Raw genomic sequence first — 19,246 nt, forward strand, 5'->3', positions numbered from 1 at the left:
GCGGGTACAGCAGGGGGACGTCGGGGGAAGGAGAGAGGGGCGCACCGAAAACCAAAACCAGCAGCAAGGGAACCCCAGCCCCGTGTGCACTGCAGGGCCAGAGCTGAGTTACCAATGAGTATTTATTTGGGGAGGAGGGAAAAGGAAGCAGATGTATATATATATACATTCAGTCACGTACAATTCCTCCCAGAAAAAGGCCCCGCAGACGTATATTACATGAGATCTCCGTAGTACTGTTTAAAAGCTCAGACTGTGCCTGCAGGGTGTGTGGCAGAGGGGGGAGCGATGGGGCCGACGTGGGGCTGCTGCCCCTGTCCTCTGGGCACAGTGACGGAGCTGAGCACGGCGGGGCAGCTGCAGCCCTTCGGCCCCTGAAGAGCTCTGGACTCCATCTCTCCCTGTCGGGGTTTGTCCCATCACACATCCAAGCCCAGAGCTCCTGCCGCCTCCTAAAACCAGACCGCTCACGGCCAGGATATTCAAGGCCAAACTTCTGGCCACGTTCCCTCTTCTTTCCCCATCGTTCCCTGCTCAGCACCTCCAGCCTCAGCCCTGGCGCCAGCTCGGTGTGTGGTTTGGCCACGTCTGGATGCGTTGCCTGTGGTGAGATTCCCCGTGCCCAGAGGGGGCTCAGAAGGAGCAGTGCCATACGCAGTGATTGCATCAGCAAGGAGAAAACATGCACGATGTGATTCAGCGCCCGTCTCACCATGGCTGCCACCTGCTCTGTTCGGCACAGAACAAAGTCGTGCTGTGCACGGTGGATGCCCAGCCCCATCCCACCCCACTCCAACACGGCAGGGCGTTCCTCTCAAGGCAACGCGCTCTGCCCCACAGCAGCTGGATGGCGAGGAGGGCACAGGCTGCACAGCAGGGCAAGGCTGGCTGCGTCCCCAGCATGGCCACGGGGACCGCGAGGTGGCAGGAGGTTGGGATGCCGCTGCTCACAGGCGCTGTCTGTGCCCACTGAGAGCATCTGGGCTGTCTGTCAGCCGTCCTCCCCCCTCAGGGCTAACACCAGGGGTCTCGCTCTGCCCGCCCACGGCACAGGCTGTCGCTGCGCTGCCAGGCGCTGTTGATGAGGCTCTGAGCATCCTCACATTTCTTCTTGACAGCTGCGTCCAGAATGGCCTTGTGCAGGAGGTCGACCTGCAACGCGTGGAGCAATCGGGCAGGGAGGCACCACAGCTCCTTCTCGCACCCCATCCCACACCCCATGGATGTATGGGCACGGAGCTCTGGGGCTGCATGCCCTCTGCAGATAGGAGGGCTTGCCTTGCCTACAGGCACGGAAATGTCCGTGCAGAGCGCGCGCTCACCTGGTATTTGTTTCTCCACGCGGCGTTCAGTGCTGAGAGGAACCTCTCCAGTTCTGTAGTGCAACTGAAATAGAGCACCCAGGGAGGCAGGAACTGCTTGTGGTCCTGAGCAAACTCCTGAACGTGAGAAAAAGCGGGTATTGCTACCACGGCCCTGCCCAGCCCCAGGCCACCGCAAATCACCTCGCTCACCAGGATGCAGTACTCCTTGTTGGCCTCCGTGGAGATGGAGGTGATGTCTGTCAGCTCCACGGTGCCCAGCGAGCGGAAGAAGCTGGTCTGGCAGTCCTCATGACAGGTGAAGGCCTTCTCATCTGTCAGCACCAGGCAGCACGGGACACACGGCGTAGGGGCTACACCCTGGGGGATGACCTGCATGTAGCGGGTGGGGAAGGGGAGATGGATCCTGAAATGAAGGAGCCCCATCTCCATGGTGCCACATGCACGTGAAGGGAAGTGCCCTAAAACATCACTTTCTATCCCGCTCTTTGGGGAACATCACGGAAAGGACCGTGGAGGTTGGACCCAGAGGGGCTCAGGAGGGATTTGTTCACTCGTGTGTGCAGCTCACCCCTTTGGAGACGGCCTGGCAGAAATACTGCATCCAGTCGGCCATGTCCTCCTCGTTGTCAGCGCTCAGCTCCAGGGAGGGCCGGTCTGTCAGGATCACCTGGAAGGAGTGGGGCCGGTCGGTGGTGTTGGAGCGCCGGCATCCCCCGCACTGCTCACCGCTGGGAGAGAGGAGGGAGGTCAGGATGGACCGCAGCGCTGTCCTGATGACAGCAAGCCCTGCCCCCATCCACCTTCCCTGTGCTGTTCACCAGCCTGTCCCATTTTCCCAGCTGGGACCACATCCTACCAGCTGCTTACCCCATGTTGATGGAGAGCAGAGGTGTGACATCTGTGCGGTCAGGGTACTGGTACAGGATCCCATTGCTGCCATTTGGAAAGATGAGAGATGGTCAGTGGAGCCAGCTCAGCTCTGCCAACCACACAAACATGGCTTCGGTCACACAGACACTCCTGCCCAGCCCTGTGCACACAGGGGTTGTGCTGCTGCTGCTGGCCGCCACAACAGGGGCTTTTATGTCAGCCTCCCAGGTGATGAGATGGGCCCTCCTCATCTCTGGGCAGCAAAAGAAAACTGGCCAGGGATCTTCTCCCAGACCCACCTGAGCACCACGAAGCAGGTCTTCCACTGCTCCTTGCCCAGGTACGAGGTGCCCGCCTTGTAGTGCAGAACGCCATCCTTTGTGACTGCATTTTCAGCAGAGGTGTAGCTGTTGGGAGAGGGTCCCAGCGTCTCATCCATGGGGTCCTCCCAGTGTACGAGGCCGTAGAAACGCACCACCACGTCGCAGGCCTGCGGGATGGGCAGAGATGTGAGCAGGATGGTGCCCAGCGTGATGCTCTGCCAAGCGCAGCGATGGCTGCCGTGTCTGAACTCACCTCACACTTGGACTCCTGAGCCACAAATTTTGCAAGTGCCAGTTTCTCCATGGTGGCATCTGTGAGGATACTGGGGTACGGTGGCTCCCGGCACCCCTTGATCATGGCTGACTTCAAGGAGACCAGGAAGAACCTGAGAGGGAGGGAGACGCAGCTATGGAGGCAGGCCTTTGTCAGCTCCACCTGCCCTGACAGCCGAGGGTCCCTCTGCTGACTGGAGGATTTTGATGACGTGAGGGGCTGTCGGTGCCCACTTACTCTGTGAGAGCCACATCTGCAGTGTCGAGCAGGAACTGCTTCCTCCGATTGGTGCACACCAGCGTCACCGTCTGCTGATCCAGCCCCACCTGTGTCACACATGACTGGGTAAGGAAGCAAGACAGGACAAAGGGTGGTGGAGCAGGGCTGAACCTGGCATCGTGGCCCTGGGGGAGAAGGTCGGCAGGCGCTCCGCTGCCTGTGCGGAGACACAGCGACCCAAGCACCAACAGAGGTGGCACTGGAGAGCAACACTTCTAACTCTCCCTCTCAAAGATTCGCAGTTCAAAATGCTCCTCATGGACAAAGAGCCCCACAGAAACATTCCACCGTGCTGCTGCCGCCATCCCTGCAGCCAAGGAGGCGAGGATAACCACCAACCTGCCCCCTGCTCCCTCCCCAGACGGCACTCACCGAAATGTAGTCGAGCTCATTATAGGAAACGGCCTCCTCCACCATGTATGGCTTCTCTGCTGCCCCTGGCACAGAGACAAAGAGCTGCATGAAGCGGGGCAAAGGAACCTGTCACTGCCCGGAACCAGCAAGAGAAGCCATGTCCCAGGGGCGAGGAGCTACAGGGCACAGGTCCTAGGGCTCCTTAGAGGGCCCTGATCTCACTGCTGCTATTGCCACTGCTCTTGGGAGCACGAAGGAACTGGTGAACATTGATGAGTTACGATGCCCTAATCACTGAGCAAGCCACAGATCAAGCATCACTTCTCCCAGCTCCCAGACCTCCAAGGGGCTGTCCTTGCTAAACTGGGACTTGTAGCAGCCCTGATGAGCAGGAGCTGTTGAGATACCTTTCCGGATCAGGTACACATAGCAATCTGTCAGCAGGACGTAGACCAGCTGCAGGTTCCCCTCCATGTGCCCGGTGCTCATTCGAATCATCTGTGTGCAAGGAGGAAAGCTCTCAGCCCATGGCCAAAGCAGACAGAGGCGGCTCTTTGTGTGATTTTTGACTGATTTGTGTGCCTGCCCCATGTGACTGTCTTACCCTGAACAACTGTTCCTCATTCTCCCGAAAGACGTGGATCATCAGCAGGAGCAGATGGTTGTTGTCCACCCTGCAAAGACGGACAGAACAGGCTGAAGGACAGACAAATATGTGGGGCTGCGTGGGTCCAGTACCTTTCTGAGTGAATGTGTGTGATTAGGGCACCTGCTGGCCCACAAGACCTTCTTGTGAATCCCTGAGCACCACCTTCATCCTGGAAAAGGATGGGCTTTGCCCCACAATTGGAGGACCACGGGAAAGTATCAGCTGAGTATCAGCAGCTCTTCACATTTCTGTGCTCCCACAAACTCCGTATGCTGAGCTGAGCAGACCCAGCCTCACCTGAACTCTGAGGGATGGGTGAGCTCCGAAGGGCTGCCCTGACCTTCCTCCACACCAGAGTCCTCAGCGCTGCTCAAGGAAGGGCTGGGCTGCTCCTTGTTTGGCTCACCGACAGCCTCGGGATTGATGGTGTCCATCTGGGCGGTTTGGGGTTCACTGCCCACTCCTTCAGATTCCTCTACTGCCCCAACTGCTTCTCCCTGTCCGCTTTCTTCTTCTTCTTTAGGAGTCTCAGGGCTACCAGGAACATGTGGCGGTTGGCCATTCCCTGCAGCGTCATTGTGGCCACCACCTGGTGCAGCAGCATTTGGACTCTCGACGGTAAAGCGGTAGAAGTCCATGGGGGCTGAAATCCCCTCGCTGAAGTCGCCAGAGGACGATCCATCTGGGGTGTCCCCTGGCGTGCCGGTCCGAAAGGACTGCCTGGGGGGCTCCGTGGGCACGCTCCAGCCGCCAGGGTCCAGCTGCCCGTTCAGCCTGTCCATCACCTTGCTCAGCGGCTGCCCCACGCTCTCCATGGACGTGTCCTTCATTTCGGGGATGCGCAAAGCCAGCTGGCTGAGGGCACAGCGTCCCTCCTCCTTCCCGCCCGGCCTCGGCTCCCCAGCTGGGGCAGTGGGGTCGTCGTCCCTCTGTGCACCTCCTCTGTCACTCAGCCCGTTCACATCGCTGTCTCCGCTGCTCTGATGCGTGCTGGTCTCGGGCACTGCGGGCACAGGTGTGTTCACAGGCTCCTCTGGCTTTGCTTTCTTCTTCTTGCCTGTTTTCTTCTTCTTGGCTAACCTGCAGGGTGAGAGGCCATCATGAACATCACTTATCTCTGCCTGCCTGGACTTCTGCAATGCAAAGAGCGGCGATTGGGGTCCCACTCTTTCCTGACAACCTTCCTCTGCGATTTTCCCCATAAAAGGAAGCACGGTGCTTCTCTTCCCACACTGCTGGAGAGCAGGGTGCAACGTGACCCATCTGAGAGTCGCCTCCTCTGCACCTCCCAGGAAAAACAGGAGTGAGAACAAAGCCCAGGCCTGCTGGTCTGGTTTTGGGGCGCCTCTGTCCCCAGGTGTGAGCAGTCAGCCTTGCACTCTGTCTGGGTTTAAGGCCTCCAAGGGAACCCCAAGGCTCTCATCTGCAAGAAGTCAAACACAGGCCAACAGGTCTGCAGACACATCTCCCTCAGCAGGTTTAGCCACAGCTCACTGACAGACAAGAGGAAGGAAGGAAGGAAGATCTGAGACCCAGAACTGCTGCAAACCTGCCACCAGCCGGAGAAAGCTTAAATCACAAGCTTACAGCTTCCTCTGAGCTCCCTGATGCAGAACGTTGGACAAAGGAATGAATGCCAAGCAGTTCTACAGACCCAGGGGAGCTCTGTTAACACCTACAGAGGATCACTTGCTATGCAGGAGCATAAAACCATTGCCTCCTGATTTTACAGAGGCTGCACAACAGATGCTGGGTTGGAAGGAGCGGTGCACCATCAGCCCCCCGTGACTGCTGACACTTCAGGGCACGCTTCCAGGCCAGGCAGCTCCATCCCCACCTGATGACCTCCAGCTCTGTGCAGCTCTCAGACTGGTCGGTTCCTTCAGGGGTGGCTTCTGCCTTCTCCTGGGAAGCTGTGTGCACCGGGGTGGTCTCAGTGGAGGACAGCACATCTGCTTTCTCCTCGTTGAAGGGGTTGTAGCGCTGCGTTGGGCTTTTCACAGAGGCTTTGCTGCCATTTGCTTCTGAGGCAGTGGAGTGCGGGCAGCTGAGCGTGTCTGTGAGCTCCCCATCTGCAAAGACAAGAAAGGAAATGTGGGATTAACATCAGCCTGGGCGTCCTGCAAGGGCTGGGTCAGTTCAGGTCAAGCAAAGCTGCGTGCCGGGGGCTCAGGGCACTGGGTGGTCACCCCACTGCTCACAGAGCACTGGCAGAGCACTGCTGGACCAGCTTAGCACTGACAGCAGGCTCCTTGCAAGGAGGGACAGAGAGCGTGCAGACCAGCATTACTCTGTGCTTGGCACTTGCTGCCATTTAGAAAATGCCTAGCAATAACAGCTCAGTCACCCACGAGCCTGCACCTGCATTAGGAAGTAGAGGCAGCATCCCCAGGAAAGAACCAGTGGGTCTTGGGGCTGTGGTGCTCATTAGCAAGATGACAATGGTTAACGAGGCTGAGGAATGCCCAGGGTGGAAACGTCTAGATGGAAACAGATGCACTTATGTGGCATCAGGTTTGCGTGGTCGAGTCACCAGGACTCCTCATCTCTGCTAACAAGAACTGGGGGCAATGCTCCCATCCAATCCACCTCGAGGTCAGCAGCATTTTACCCCCACTGGCTGCACAGGACGGACAGAAACCTGGCAGCTGGGTCCTGTGCTCAGCTAGGAGGGCAGGCACGGAGCCAAGCCATGAAGCAGTGCCCCTTACAACCTGCGTGACACACACAGGGCACTGGGAGCGTGGAGAAGGAACGCAGCATTCACCCAGGCTGGAGGACAGCAGGCTGTGCAGAAGTCACAGCACAACCAGCCTGGCCCATGTTAGTCTGCAGAGGGAAAAGGAGCAGCAGAGAAGGGCCACAGCAGTCATGCTCAGCATTATCCATCCACAAAGACAGGGTTAAAGGAAGGTGATTGCGCCCTTCTCCTCCCCAACACCATTCATTCCAAGCTAACTACAAGCCCCATGGTAGGCAGCAAAAGGCCTTCTGAATGACAACCCTGTGAGACTGATTGAGGGGTGGAGGGTTTGAAGAGGAAAATGAAACCTTTAGTGACACCCCCAGGTGCTCAGAAGCACTCATGACCCTGCTTGAGCACAGAACTGGATCTAGGGGAGCTCACTGGCCATTGCCATCACTGCAGAGAGGAGAAGCCAAAGGCTTCTGCTACATCCCAGCCTTGTCCAGACTGAGTGGAAGTGCTGAGGTAGAGCACTTGTGTGTGTTGGATAAGAAAGAAAACGAGAGGGGGTGTGTTAGAGCCTGAGAGCCATCCACACGGAGTTCAAGCAGTCTTCCCAAATAGTCAGGTAGTTCTGGCCAAAACAATTCTGACTGCAACCTCCATCCAGTTTGTAATTATAAAGGACAGAGTGCATTTCCCCCAGGGGTAAAGCAAAGAGATTTCCTGCTCCTGGGATATGCAGAGGATCCACACAGGGCTCTGCATATGGAGGAAGGAGAACAAATTCCTCTGTCTGGCTACATTAGGAGCTGGGAAATGCTCTGCACGTGATCTTACAGGAGACAAGATATTCTCTCCCCTCTGCCTATACTGAATTCCATCAACATGTGATGTTTGCATGTTAAAGAAGTGAACAGGAGAGCATGCAGCAAGCTTCAGGTGGCAGCAATGCATAGAGAAAAAACAACTGTTGTTAACACATGAGTATGTCCCACCTTCCCAGTCTCTGCTGGGCATGGTCTGCATTGCTGGAAAGACATCTCCAAAATCATAATCTACAAAAATGAGGGATAAAACTCAGGATTAGAAAAACAAGTAGTGGGGAGGGAAGGGAACACGGGACAGTGTGAAGGGGGTTGAGGGATAAGAAGGGTGAGAAACAAAACAGTCTTCCACTGATATCTGAAATGCATAACAAAATAGTTAGGGAACATGGATGCAAATGGAAATCAGCTTCCCTAGCAGCTGTTACTGATGGATATTTGTGTTGCAGGAGCTACAATGCAAAGGGATGAAGGCCTCAGTATGTGAGCTGCTGGAAAGCTACAAATGAATAAATAAATACATAAAATAATGGTGGGTATCACAGCAGGCTTCTGCACCTGGCCAGGAATCCCCTTTGGGAAATTATTTAAGTGCTCTGTGCCTCAACTTCCCCACCTCACACTTATGTCCCACAGACGCTGTGATGTTTGACTCATTAATGATTGCAAAGCCAAGGGTCTGATTAAAGGGCAAACCTTGTTCTCTGATCCTAAATTCCCCAAACTCACCTACGTTCCCATGGTAGAGATGCTCCTGTTCAGATGTCTGGTAAGGGGACTTGGGGGTCCCTTAGCAAAGACTACACACCACTCTGATACAAAGACCCTGTGATGCTGCAGGGAAGGGTTCTGCTTTGAACACCCTGGCAAACCAAAACACCTCGCTGCTTTCTCTGTGAAAGCAAACCCTTCTGCACCTGGACAGCACAGAGGAGCCCCAGGCAGTGCTGTGCTTCAAAGCCCGTTGCTAAAATGATGCTAATACCCATCCCTGCACCTTGCATCCAGAGCTGCTCCTCCTCAGTGTCTTTAGGGACCGCAGTCATGGCACATAAAAGGCAGCTGCAGACCCTTGTCTCAGACAGAGCCCATCTGTAGGTGGACTCGGTCCCAAATTCACTGCACCCAGTTAATGACACACTGCACCATCTGCTCTAGGATCCCCTGATTCTACTTTCCTCAAACTGACACCGAAAAAGGAAGCAGGTTGGTGTATTTGGATTAGGAACAGCAGCAGAAGAGATGTTCCTTCCTGCATTGTAAGAGCTGCCTGTTTCAGCCTGGGGTGGGTTAAGGAGGCACATAAGGCACATCTCAGCTGGTCAGGGACAACACCAGCGTGGCCAAGCCCCTTCTGACACAGACAAGAGGGTGAGTGTAAGGACATGAGTATCACGAGTTATCAGGCCGCTGAGGGAAGATGCACAAAGAGAAATCATGGCATCTCTGAGATCACCACCCGCCTTTTCCTAGGACTGCAGAGATGAAAAAAGACTTAGGAAGCTGTTCCCTGCTTCCTCCAGCATACTTTAGGTCTCTCAACTGCAAAACAGGCAGTTAGAAGAGGTCCTCTGCAGTCCTGTGTCCCTGCTCTGAGCTGGAAGCTGTGTTCAGAAACAGCGCAGCCTTCATCCCTTGGGAGATTTCACCAGTTCTTGCAAACCTCCCCCTCCCCCATTATGGAGTTTTGGCCTGAGGTAATTGCCTTGGAAGGTTCACCTTTCCCAGACAGAAGCAATGTGGCTGTTTGCAGCTTAAATGCCAGTGCTGCACTGCCCTCTCATTTCCACCGGCCGCACCTCCCTATGAAAGACATGAAGAGGCTCACAGCCTTACTTCTGGGGCTCCTTGGTCTCTTCCAGCCCATCATCTGCAACATCTGCTGTCATGCCACCACACGAGGCATTTGGTGCCTTGTCCAGTTCAGCAGCACAGCTGATGGCAGCATGGGAACACGCAGCCCTCAGTCTCACCTGTTCAGAAAACAGGAGGCCGGTGCTTTGGCCTCCCGGAGCACTTACCTTCGCTGGATGGAGCAATGGCACTGTCGTCCCACTCCAGGTTGGTGGAGGTGACAGAGTTGAAGGAGTTGAGAGAGAGACTGTCTGAGCCGTGCATGGAGCTGGGCAGGCGGTCCTCAAAGTCCAGCAGGTACTGAGGTTTGTAGTAATCTGGCATGTATGGGGCCAGATCCAGGTAAGGAGCGTCCTGCAGGGAAGAAGAAATGGAGTCAGTCAGGCTCTGAGTCACTGCACACAGGTAAAAGCACAGCCAAAATCATAGGACTGCCCTTGAATGTCTTCTGATGTCTATTCCTGCTCCTTTCACAGGAAAGCCAATGGCTTCTCCCTCCTTTCCTGCAACACTTAGTGTCAGCCAGTGGCTTTGTGTGCACCTCCATTTCCCTGCAGGAATGCCAGCACTTCATAGCACATTTGGAAGCATGACTTCCCTTTATCCTCATCTGTCTGGAAGCTGCACATTCTCAACTGAACAAGATGGCTGCCAACAAGGTGCCCTGGCCCAAGGTGAGACCTGTGACAGCCAGGACAGCCATCCCACCCCATGTACCCCCTGTCCCCAGCTACAACAGGCAGACAACAAACTGTGCCCTCACCAGATCCAAGTCAAAGCGGATGAATTCCAGCCCGGACACCAGCGTTAAGAACAAGGTCAGATGATCATGGCTGCAAACCAGGGCATTCCTGCAACAAGGATAAAACAGAAGAGCTTTAGAGCTGTGGAAAAGAAAAGGAAATAGCCACAAGGCACCCTTCTGTTTTCTTAGTTTTGGTGGTTTGTCCCTGAGATGTGCTGTAAGCAGCCACACAGCCGCACGCCTGCTGTTTGCCTCCTGTCTGAGAGCAATGGCAGAGCTCCAAAAGCACATCTTCTGCATGCTGCCCCCAAATTGTGCTACATCCCAATTTCCAGGCCTCCACCAGAGCTGGTCCAGAGCTTCTTGGAAGGCATGGAAGAGAATAAAGAGTCCAGGGAATAACAGGAGGAATAAAAGGGAATAAAAGGAGTTAATAGAAGAGATGCTTGCAGGCTCTCTTATAGAACTGTACCTCCACATCTGGGATCCTTGCATCAAACATGCAACACTTCTGCAAATAAGACCTTGGCCAACTTCTTGCTCTCTCACTGGCACTTCTTGTTTCTCACAAGGAGGGATACCAACAAGAGCCCAAAAACCAGAACCAGCTCAGATACTTACTTGACATAGTACTTGTGCAGCAGGCTTAGGTTCTCCTGGAACAGCCTCAAGTAGCTCTCCAAGGAGTTTTCATTGAGGGCAAGGTACAGCCATGCTCGGCCTGAAAGCAAAGCAGCAGAAAGATTTATCTGCAGGGAAACACCTGCAAAGCAAAGCAAGTCTGGAAATAATCACAAGTCAGTGACAATGCATCAGATTGTTCATTCACATTCATATAATTTGAAGGGGGCATCTGGCTGTGGGATGAATCTGTGGGAAAAATGCCAGTGGGAGATGAATGGGAAGATTCATGATTTGGAGTAGGAATGAGAGACTGTGTGGTAGGCAGTTGAGGAGCAGCCACACAGCTGGGTCCCTAATACATGATGGGGCCCTGCTGGCATTTCCAATGGGATCAGCAGCCAGGAGAGGCAGAGGGAGAATCACTCTAAATCAGCACAGGTGCAATTGGAGGTATTACAGAAAGGTTGGTGCAGAGAGAGGTGATGGTGGAATCTGTGCTCAGCTCCACTCTCACCGGTACAAGGCTTGGGAGACGAAGGATGCTGGGAGAATCAGGCAGAGAGGAGGTCTCTGGGCACCACCCTGTGGCCTTGATGGTCCCAAACATCTGCTACAGACATCTCACAGCTGAGGAGAAGCAGCATCAGGAAACAACAGCTACAGCCAGACATTGCGGGGCAAGAGAGGTGATGCCTCCTGTCTGCCACAAACCCTTCCTGAGAGCACAGTACAGCAGATTGCTTTGGTTTTGCAGCAGCAGAAGCGTGGCTAGAGACAGGCTGCAGTATTTCCAGGGCCATAAAGCAGCTCCACCAGGACTGCCACCTCCTGGGGTTGAATGCAGTGAGATGGACTCAGCCCAGCTGGCTCCGCAGGTCCCCAGCCCTCGAGCACGTGGCCATTACAGCCTTCCCACGCTTTCTGCCAGATGTCCCCACCCTGATGTCTGCCCTCAGAGCCAGGGCAGTGTCTGCAAACACTCACTGCGTCCCAGGTTGGTGGCCACGTGCTGGAGCACTTCTATCTGCTTGATGGCTTCACGGCGGGTGAAGTGAACAACCAGCACCCAGTAACCCGAGGAAAGATCTTGCAACCTGGAAAAGAGGGGTCCAGAGAAAATGGGGCTTCGTTATCCCCATCCAAATTATCAGCTAGATGTTTTTCCCGTGCTGAGAAAAGCCCTTGCAGCACGCTGTGTGTGCTTTCACAAGCAAAATGCAGTGAAAAGGAAAACCCAGCAATAGGTGCAATGCTTACCCATAGAGCAGAGCGTGGTCCAGATGCTCACAGAGCCGCTGCAGGACCTTGTCGTGGTTTCTGATGGCTGGGGTCTCATCCTCACAGGCAGCAAAGTAGCTCTGCAGCTGCAAGGAGAAGAGACAGATGGCTGAAGCACCCACAGAGAGAGCTGGAAACGCTGGCACGCTCACAGGCAGCATTAGGTAGCATCCCAGGAAGAGACAGAGGGTTTCTGCAGCACAGGTGAAGACAGAGGCATGTGAATACAGGACGAAGGCAGCCTGGTTCACCTCGAGCCATCTGTGGGGTGAGGCCACATCACCACCTCACATTATGTCATCTGCCTGCCACTTTTCCAAAAACCAGGACAGTCATCTCAGTTAACCTGTTCACAGCTGCAAGGCACTGCTAAGGTCAGCTCTGAGGTCCAAACTGGTTCTAGAAACCCCATCAACCCCTCACAGCCACATCATGTCCTCACAGCTGCCCCCTCCTGCCCCTCCAGCTCAGAGCTCTACTCAGGTCCACATCTCACATGCACTTGGCATCCAGGCAGGCACATTACTCACGTAACCTCAGCTGTTCAGGCCACGTTTATTTGCTCTGGTTGGCGACAGTTCAGCTGAGCCATGACAGCACATCCCCCTTACACACCATGTTTTGGCAACCTGATGCATCTTTGCCAAACCTCACCAGTCACTCAGGCTCCACGTAACTACAGCAATAAAGAACCAGGTTTACATGCCATAAAAACTCAGCGTTGTGCTTGTCAAGCCTGACCTGACCCCAAAAGCCAGGAACTGGTTTGTCCTCTTGAATTACTGTGGATACATCCAGCTTCAGCACCCTCCTCGCCTGAAGATCTCTGCATCTCTGTGGAGGAAGGCAGCTCTGAGGTAAGACAGGAGAGCCAGGCGTGTTCCTGCACGGACCCAGCCCTGACGTGGGAAAGAACTGCTGAGCTGGAAGATTTGCAACCAAATTCCTTCATCTGATTGCACGGTGCCATGCGTCCCATTCCTGTCCCAGGAAGGAGGTGGATCCCCCGGGGAAGGCAAAGTGCCACATTGGTTTGCTTACAGAGACTTTCACTGCACCTACATGAGAGTCGACGTGTTCTAGCCCAGCAGCTCGTACTTGTGTTAGAAGGAAGCAGTCTCCAAAGATTTCTGCTATTAATAGGCAGCCCAGGCCCAAGCAGGGACACCAGTGCCCTAAAATCCCACTATTCAAGAACTACTTTGGGATCCATCTGCAGCCAGTGTTTTAAGTGCATTCCTGCAGCAAGGACGCTCAAGGAAGAAACAAAACTCGGAGTTTATCCCCCAGGTGATGGGCAGATGGAGCCATGGGGGATCACACAGGATTTCTCACAATCCCCTTTGATTTGGAGCAGTGGGATCCTCTGTGATGGCAAAGCCTTTGCCACGTGGGCTGTGAGGCAGGAACCAAAGGCAGAAATTCATTATCCCACCCATGCTGCTGCCCATGCAGAGAGCTGGGGAACCCTCTGCTGTGCGTCTGGGACATCTTCTGCAGGCTGTGCTTGCTTGAGAAAATGCAGCTGTGGGATCTGACATTAGCTGACCACACCAGTGGCTGAAAAGGAGCAGCTCTGTGCGCAGAGAGGTCAGCACAGAGGGAAGTCTCCAGTCTTGCTCTGTCACAGACCAGAGGAACTCCCCATCAGAGACAGAACCCAAGCCTGGCAGCAACAGACGAGCAAATGGAAGCACTTCCTCTTCTTCTTTCCTTTCTTCCCCAAAATAGCTCCTATCTTTGTTACAGACCTTCCTGCAGCCAGCTCGTGATTTCCAACCCTCTGCAGCTCCCCAGTGCTGCCAGACTGACCCACCAGCTCCCACCATCACAGGTTCATCACAGGTCCCCCTGAAAGCCATTAGCAAACCCACAGGGTTATCTCCTCTCAACGTCTCTGAACGGTGAGAAGTACCTGGGGATTTCTGGAAGATTTCCATTCCTTAGAAAAGCTAAATTTCAGTTTTGATGGTGTCACTCTGTGGCTTTGTGCTACCTTCAGCCTCCCTCTTGTCCCAGGAGCCAACTCCACCAGCAGCACCCTCATGACAACACTGGTCTTGCTTCATTTAGCTGAGGGAAAGACATAGCAACGTCCACCCCGAGCAGCCCCCACCCACTCTGCCGTGCTGGGAGGCAGAGGACAGACTCGTGTGACTGCTGCGTGTGCAGTCACGGGGCTGTGCAGCTTGGCAGCTCCTCCCAAGGTAGATTTGGGCACTGAGTCACGGCTGTGGATGAGCTGTTCCATGCCTTGGTCACAAGGAAGCACATCAAGGAGTTGCTCTTACCTGTACATGATGCCTGATACACCTCTCTGACCTCTAAATTACCATGCATCTACGTGCAGTGTTTGTTCTTCTGCAAATTGCTACAAAACACAAACAAACTATTCGGAAGCAACCTCTTCCTAATCACTGGCAGATGGACCTGTTTGGGAAGTGAAGAGCTGCAGCCTGGTAACCACATGTGAAGCATCCACAAAGCAGCTGCCCGACATGCGCAGGGAAAAGCAGGAGGGAAACAAGCAATGAGGGTAAAAAGTCTGAACCGAGCACCAGTGCAGAGCACTCGTCTCATCTTCTGGAGAGATGCTCTTCCCTTCTGCCTCACAAACCAGGTGAGTACCAGAATGGCTGAAGTCTGCCTGCGGTGAAGGACTTGTGCAGCATGCAGTGCCCTGAGACCTCGAGTCTCAGCCCAGGGCTATTTATAAACATTCCTGTGGCCAAAATAAGTGCTGTTGGCATCCAGAAGGCATCCCCACCATCTACTGAGAGCGTCTTTCTCAGCTCGGCAGCCCTTTGTGTCACAACCACATCTGACCACTGCGTTTCAACAGCGCGGGGCAGAAACTGCTGTGCAAAGCTGTTACAAAAGCTCTTCCCAAGCCCAGGTATTCAAGGATGGCAAGTTAAACACACTCAAAGAAGAGCAGAAGGGTGTTTATCCAAAGGGAGCAGAGAGCCTCTCTGAATGAAGGGGAATAAAGGGAGAGTTTGTGCTCTTGATCATTGCACCTTGTGCCATTAAGGAGGAGACGATGCTTTTAATTGCTGTTTATCAATAAGAGCTGACTGCAGACAGTGTTTTGTTTTTTTTGTAGTAATATACCACACCCCATGCTGGCACGCATAAGGATATTCCTCACACAACTTTATAGCCCGCTAATTGAATCAGTTCTCAATGAGTACACTGCTCTCTGGGCCCATTTGCAGAGCTTGTGCTGCAAGAAGAGGTGCCAAAAATGAGCTGGCCAGGCCCTCCCCTCTATCCTTGTTTGGCTCCCAACAAAAGAAGGGACCTTCAGCGTTTTTCATGCCGAGGAATAGCTCTGAGCTGTAGCAGCCACACTATGAAGTCCATTTTCCAAACAGAATCATTCTTGTGGTGCTTCTTGGAAGGCCCTCCTGCACTCCCACAGCCTGACTGAAACGCAGTCTCCTGACTCTATTCAAGGCTGGCCACAATCCAGCCACGTCTTCACCTCCTCTCCGTACATCTGGCCCACAGATATTCCACCGGTGGCTTTCCAACATCAAGTTCATGTCCCTTTTCTGCTTGCCATTTCTCTGGCAGGACAAAAACAGTGCAAAGAAAAGCCAACAGTTGCCATGGGGCAACCCCTTGCATTCTGCCAGCTCAGCTCTGACCCCAAACCACTGTGCTCGCTGCGTGGGACACTTGAAAACCCACTTTCTCACACACAGCACAAGGACTGGCAAGGGGTTTTCTGCCAGTTGCAAAAAAGCAAAACAAAAGGAATGCCACAAAGCAGCAAACAGATAGCCAAAACATCCAGCGGATTGGAGGAGCCTTCTGTCTCAATCCCTGTCCTCCCATTGCCTTCCCAATCAATGGAAAGACAGTTTCTCCTATCTATCGAGGAGGTATCTGTCTCTGAAAGCAGGATCTTGGAGATACGAACCTCTGCAAGACTCAACACGCTTCCAAAACCCATTTCCAGCAGCTGTCCTTCCATCTCACTGCTCAAGGCTGGAGCTCCAGGGAGCACCAAAACCACAGGGCAGATGTTTGACCTGGTCCCAGGCAAGTGATGGCAGCTCAGCTCCAAGGAAAGAGGCAAAGGCAAGGGATAGGACAGACAGGTAAGAAGATCAATAAATGAGTAGAGGAGCAAAATTACACTTGCTCAGAGGAGTACAAATTCAATGGCAGATGGATAAAGAGGAGGCCAAACTCCTCTGCAACTTCTATATCACCCATAAAACTGGGCTGAATTTCAAGGCAGAGATGCAGCTCTGTTGCTGTCTTCACCAGTCAAGAATTACATACATACAAAACAAATTAGAGCCCTGAAACTGCAGCTCTGTCTGGATCTTTGGGGGCTGCACACATGACCTGACTTGACATTTCTTACAAAAAGCTTTCAGATCAGCACCTGCCTCAGTGCCTGGCTTCCCATTCTGGACACTGCACCCCTTGCCTCGGTTTTGGGACCTTTCCAATGGAAAACATTGACACTCAGCCCATCAGCAAGTTGAGGGCGCTGCCAACTGCACTGGAGCAGCTTTGAGAAAAAACAGCACTTTCATGATGTGCAGAGACCTGAGCCTGAAAGAAACAAAGCTGACTCCCACAACAAAGATGTTTCATGTCGAGAAACACAGAGCTCTGAAGCATCTGCCCAGCTGTGTGCAGTCTGGTAAGGCTGTCACCTCCTGGGACACTTGTCAGCTCTCATTCCCCAAAGGCTTTTCCACCAGGGCTTTTCTTCATTTGAAGTTCATTACTTCTGCAGCAGTGAGCAGGGAATGGGCACGGAGCCGGCTGGCAAGGCTGAAGGGAAGCTGCCAGTGGTGCAGTCTGTCAGATGCAGCCAGCAGAGTCTTTGGGATGGCACAGAGCTGCTGAGGAACAGGATCCCCGCGTTAGCTGCAGGCAGACGGAAAGGTCATATGCTCAGCACAACAGAAAAACAGATTTCATAGGAGTGAAAAACAAGTCCAGTTGGTAAACACACTACAACAAATGAGCACAGGGGGTTTGTGCCCTGCAACGGTGCCGTTCTCCCAGAGAGCTGCTGCTTACTCACTCTGCAAGCACTCAGTGCTTTGAATCTCTCCACACAGACCAAGTTTGCTGGCACAAAGTTATTTGGATTACTCTTCTTGGATGGGGACATCAGAAAGCTGAATCACTCAGCGGCCGCATCGCACTCAGAGAACTTGTGAAACTGGAGGCTGGCCACCTCAGTTCCTGTTGCTCCCCATATAAAAGCCACTGCCTCATCCACTTAGAGGTGAGCACATTCCTTTTGTGTGTTAGCAAAGGATGCTCTGCTTCAGCACCTCTCCAGGATGGGTGGATCAAACCATCCCCAAATCTACATTCAGGGGATGCTGCAAAGCAGAGCTGGGGCACAATGGGGGACTGCAACAGCATTTTTGCTGGTACAGAGCTGAAAACCAGGTGGGGAGATGGGCAGAAAGGCACAGCATTAACTCACTGCTACTGCTGCTCAAATGGGGATAGTGGAAACTCTTCCTCAAGTCTGAAGCTGAGAAAAGAAAGCTTATTACGCCTGGGCAAAAAGCATTAGAGAGGCACACACATTGTCACAGAATCACAGAATCACCAAGGCTGGAAAAGACCTTCAAGATCATCCAATCCAACCTATCACCAATAGTTCTCACTAAACCACGTCCCTCAACACAAAACCCAAACATTCCTTGAACACCTCCAGGGTCAGTGACTCCACCACCTCCCTGGCAGCCCACTCCAAACCAAAAAATGGTCACAAACTCATCCGAGCTCTCTGCTCTACAAATCAAACCTGCACCAACAGGGAAAGTAAGGAGCGACCAGCCTACGCAGCCAGAAAGCTTTTGAAATCAGAGGTGATACCTGGAGAACTCCCCACACCTCGTGACACAACCTGCTGCGGGCAGGGAGCAGAGAACGAACGAGATGAGATCTCAGCCTGTGGGAAGGGTGTAGCTGCTCCTCTCACCTACTGACTGCCTGTTCTCACTAACACAGAGAGAAGAAAAGCACCAGAGACTCAAGGGCAGAAGTCAAACAGCAAAGCACTGAGAAGAACGATCAGCTCCATTGCTGAAGGAGAGCAAACTCTCTGAGGAAGCAGAATTGCATCCCAGTGGTAGAACGCTGGGGTGTGCCAGTGCTGGACTTGTGCCACGTGGCTGAGCTGGGTTTCAGTGGGACAGTATCAACAAACCTATCAGCCTGAAGTCTCCTACGCTTGCCTGACCTTTCCCACTTTGAACTGAGCAGTAAAGCAAAGGGGTAGGACTGCAAAATCCAAAAATCCCTCTGTTCTGCTGGACCAAGACAGGAGAGCTGGCAGAGATCAGTGCAGGTCAAGCCATAGCTGTAGCTGAGAAGCCCTCAAGTATGACAATTATTAAAACAGTCACCAGGTTGACTTCATAGCATCTCCAAACGAGGATCCGTGGGGATTTTCTGCATGTAAATAAACAGTGCCCAACAAATCCTGTGTGGGACCTGATATATCCTTATGCCAAGGTCAGACATGGGGAGCATCACAACAGAGCTGGGAGCCAGATGAACATTCACTCATTTCCAGGTAGATACAAGATTATCCTTTGTTTTTAGAGGGCAGAAAAACGAGAGCAGAGGACAAGCTCACAGACGGAGGAAAGAGGACGGAATTTGCACAGCCATCCTACACTCAGGAGTGCTGTCAAGCTTCCCTGTCCTTAATAATGCTGGAAATTCGCTCTGCTTACAGCAAGTCTTCACGGATGAATCTGTATCAGGACATACACGGAGCAAACCCAGCAACTGGGAAACGTCGCCAAGCCCAGAAAGCCCCCCTTCCCCAAAACTTATGGGAACACCGAAACCAGGTCGCCTTCCCGAACGCCAACCGGAGCTGCCATCAGCGCCAGGCCGGACCGCGAGCTCGGCAGCCCCGCACGCCTGACGAATCGCTCTTCTGGCCGCACACAGAAAAGGCGCAGCCCCGTCGCAGCTCACAGCGGCAGCCCCCGTCCCGCCCGCGCCCACCTTCTTCACGGACAGCGAGATGTTCTCCAGGATGCGGTCCTTCACCTCGGCCGGCTCCATCACTCCCGGCCCGGCCGCCCTTCGCCGCCCGGTCCTCCCGGCGGAGCCCGAGTGCCGCGCCGCCCCCCGGGCCCGCTCCCCGCC

The 19,246-nt window shown here is 53.7% G+C and overlaps 1 protein-coding gene across 4 annotated transcripts; it reads right to left on the reverse strand.

The window, feature by feature from the left end:
• Positions 1-104: 104 nt before the first annotated feature.
• Positions 105-19,213, reverse strand: PLEKHM2 (pleckstrin homology and RUN domain containing M2). Of its 4 annotated transcripts, none has more exons than XM_042813158.1 (20): positions 19,103-19,213; positions 12,068-12,174; positions 11,795-11,904; positions 10,808-10,907; positions 10,205-10,292; positions 9,609-9,795; positions 7,759-7,818; positions 5,912-6,146; positions 4,372-5,154; positions 4,030-4,099; positions 3,833-3,923; positions 3,444-3,508; positions 3,030-3,118; positions 2,772-2,904; positions 2,495-2,685; positions 2,193-2,258; positions 1,894-2,053; positions 1,515-1,682; positions 1,323-1,439; positions 105-1,152 (listed from the first exon to the last, which is right to left on the reverse strand). In XM_042813158.1, exons 1-20 carry the CDS (start codon positions 19,160-19,162, stop codon positions 1,015-1,017), a joined length of 3,018 nt encoding a protein of 1,005 aa, XP_042669092.1. In that variant the 5' UTR covers positions 19,163-19,213; the 3' UTR covers positions 105-1,014. The 4 variants fall into 4 exon arrangements, with proteins under 4 accessions (XP_042669092.1, XP_042669093.1, XP_042669091.1 ...); XM_042813159.1 differs by having other exon boundaries at positions 1,323-1,427; positions 1,515-1,694; XM_042813157.1 differs by having other exon boundaries at positions 1,515-1,694.
• Between the last annotated feature and the right edge of the window lie 33 nt (positions 19,214-19,246).

Source organism: Centrocercus urophasianus, unplaced genomic scaffold (genome assembly GCF_019232065.1).
Source record: "Centrocercus urophasianus isolate 14NV4802_14NV808 unplaced genomic scaffold, USGS_Curo_1.0 seq_1398, whole genome shotgun sequence".
Taxonomy (NCBI): Eukaryota; Metazoa; Chordata; class Aves; order Galliformes; family Phasianidae; genus Centrocercus; species Centrocercus urophasianus.

Bases quoted from the DNA above. Each gene is read 5' to 3' on its own strand.
- PLEKHM2 (XM_042813157.1), bottom strand. From the start codon at position 19,162: ATGGAGCCGGCCGAGGTGAAGGACCGCATCCTGGAGAACATCTCGCTG. The intron at 9,796-10,204 runs GTGAGGGCACAG...TCTTCCCTGCAG, and splicing joins TCCGCTTTGACTTGGATCTG to GACGCTCCTTACCTGGATCT. The intron at 2,259-2,494 runs GTGGGTCTGGGA...TCCAAATGGCAG, and splicing joins ACCTGCTTCGTGGTGCTCAG to CAATGGGATCCTGTACCAGT.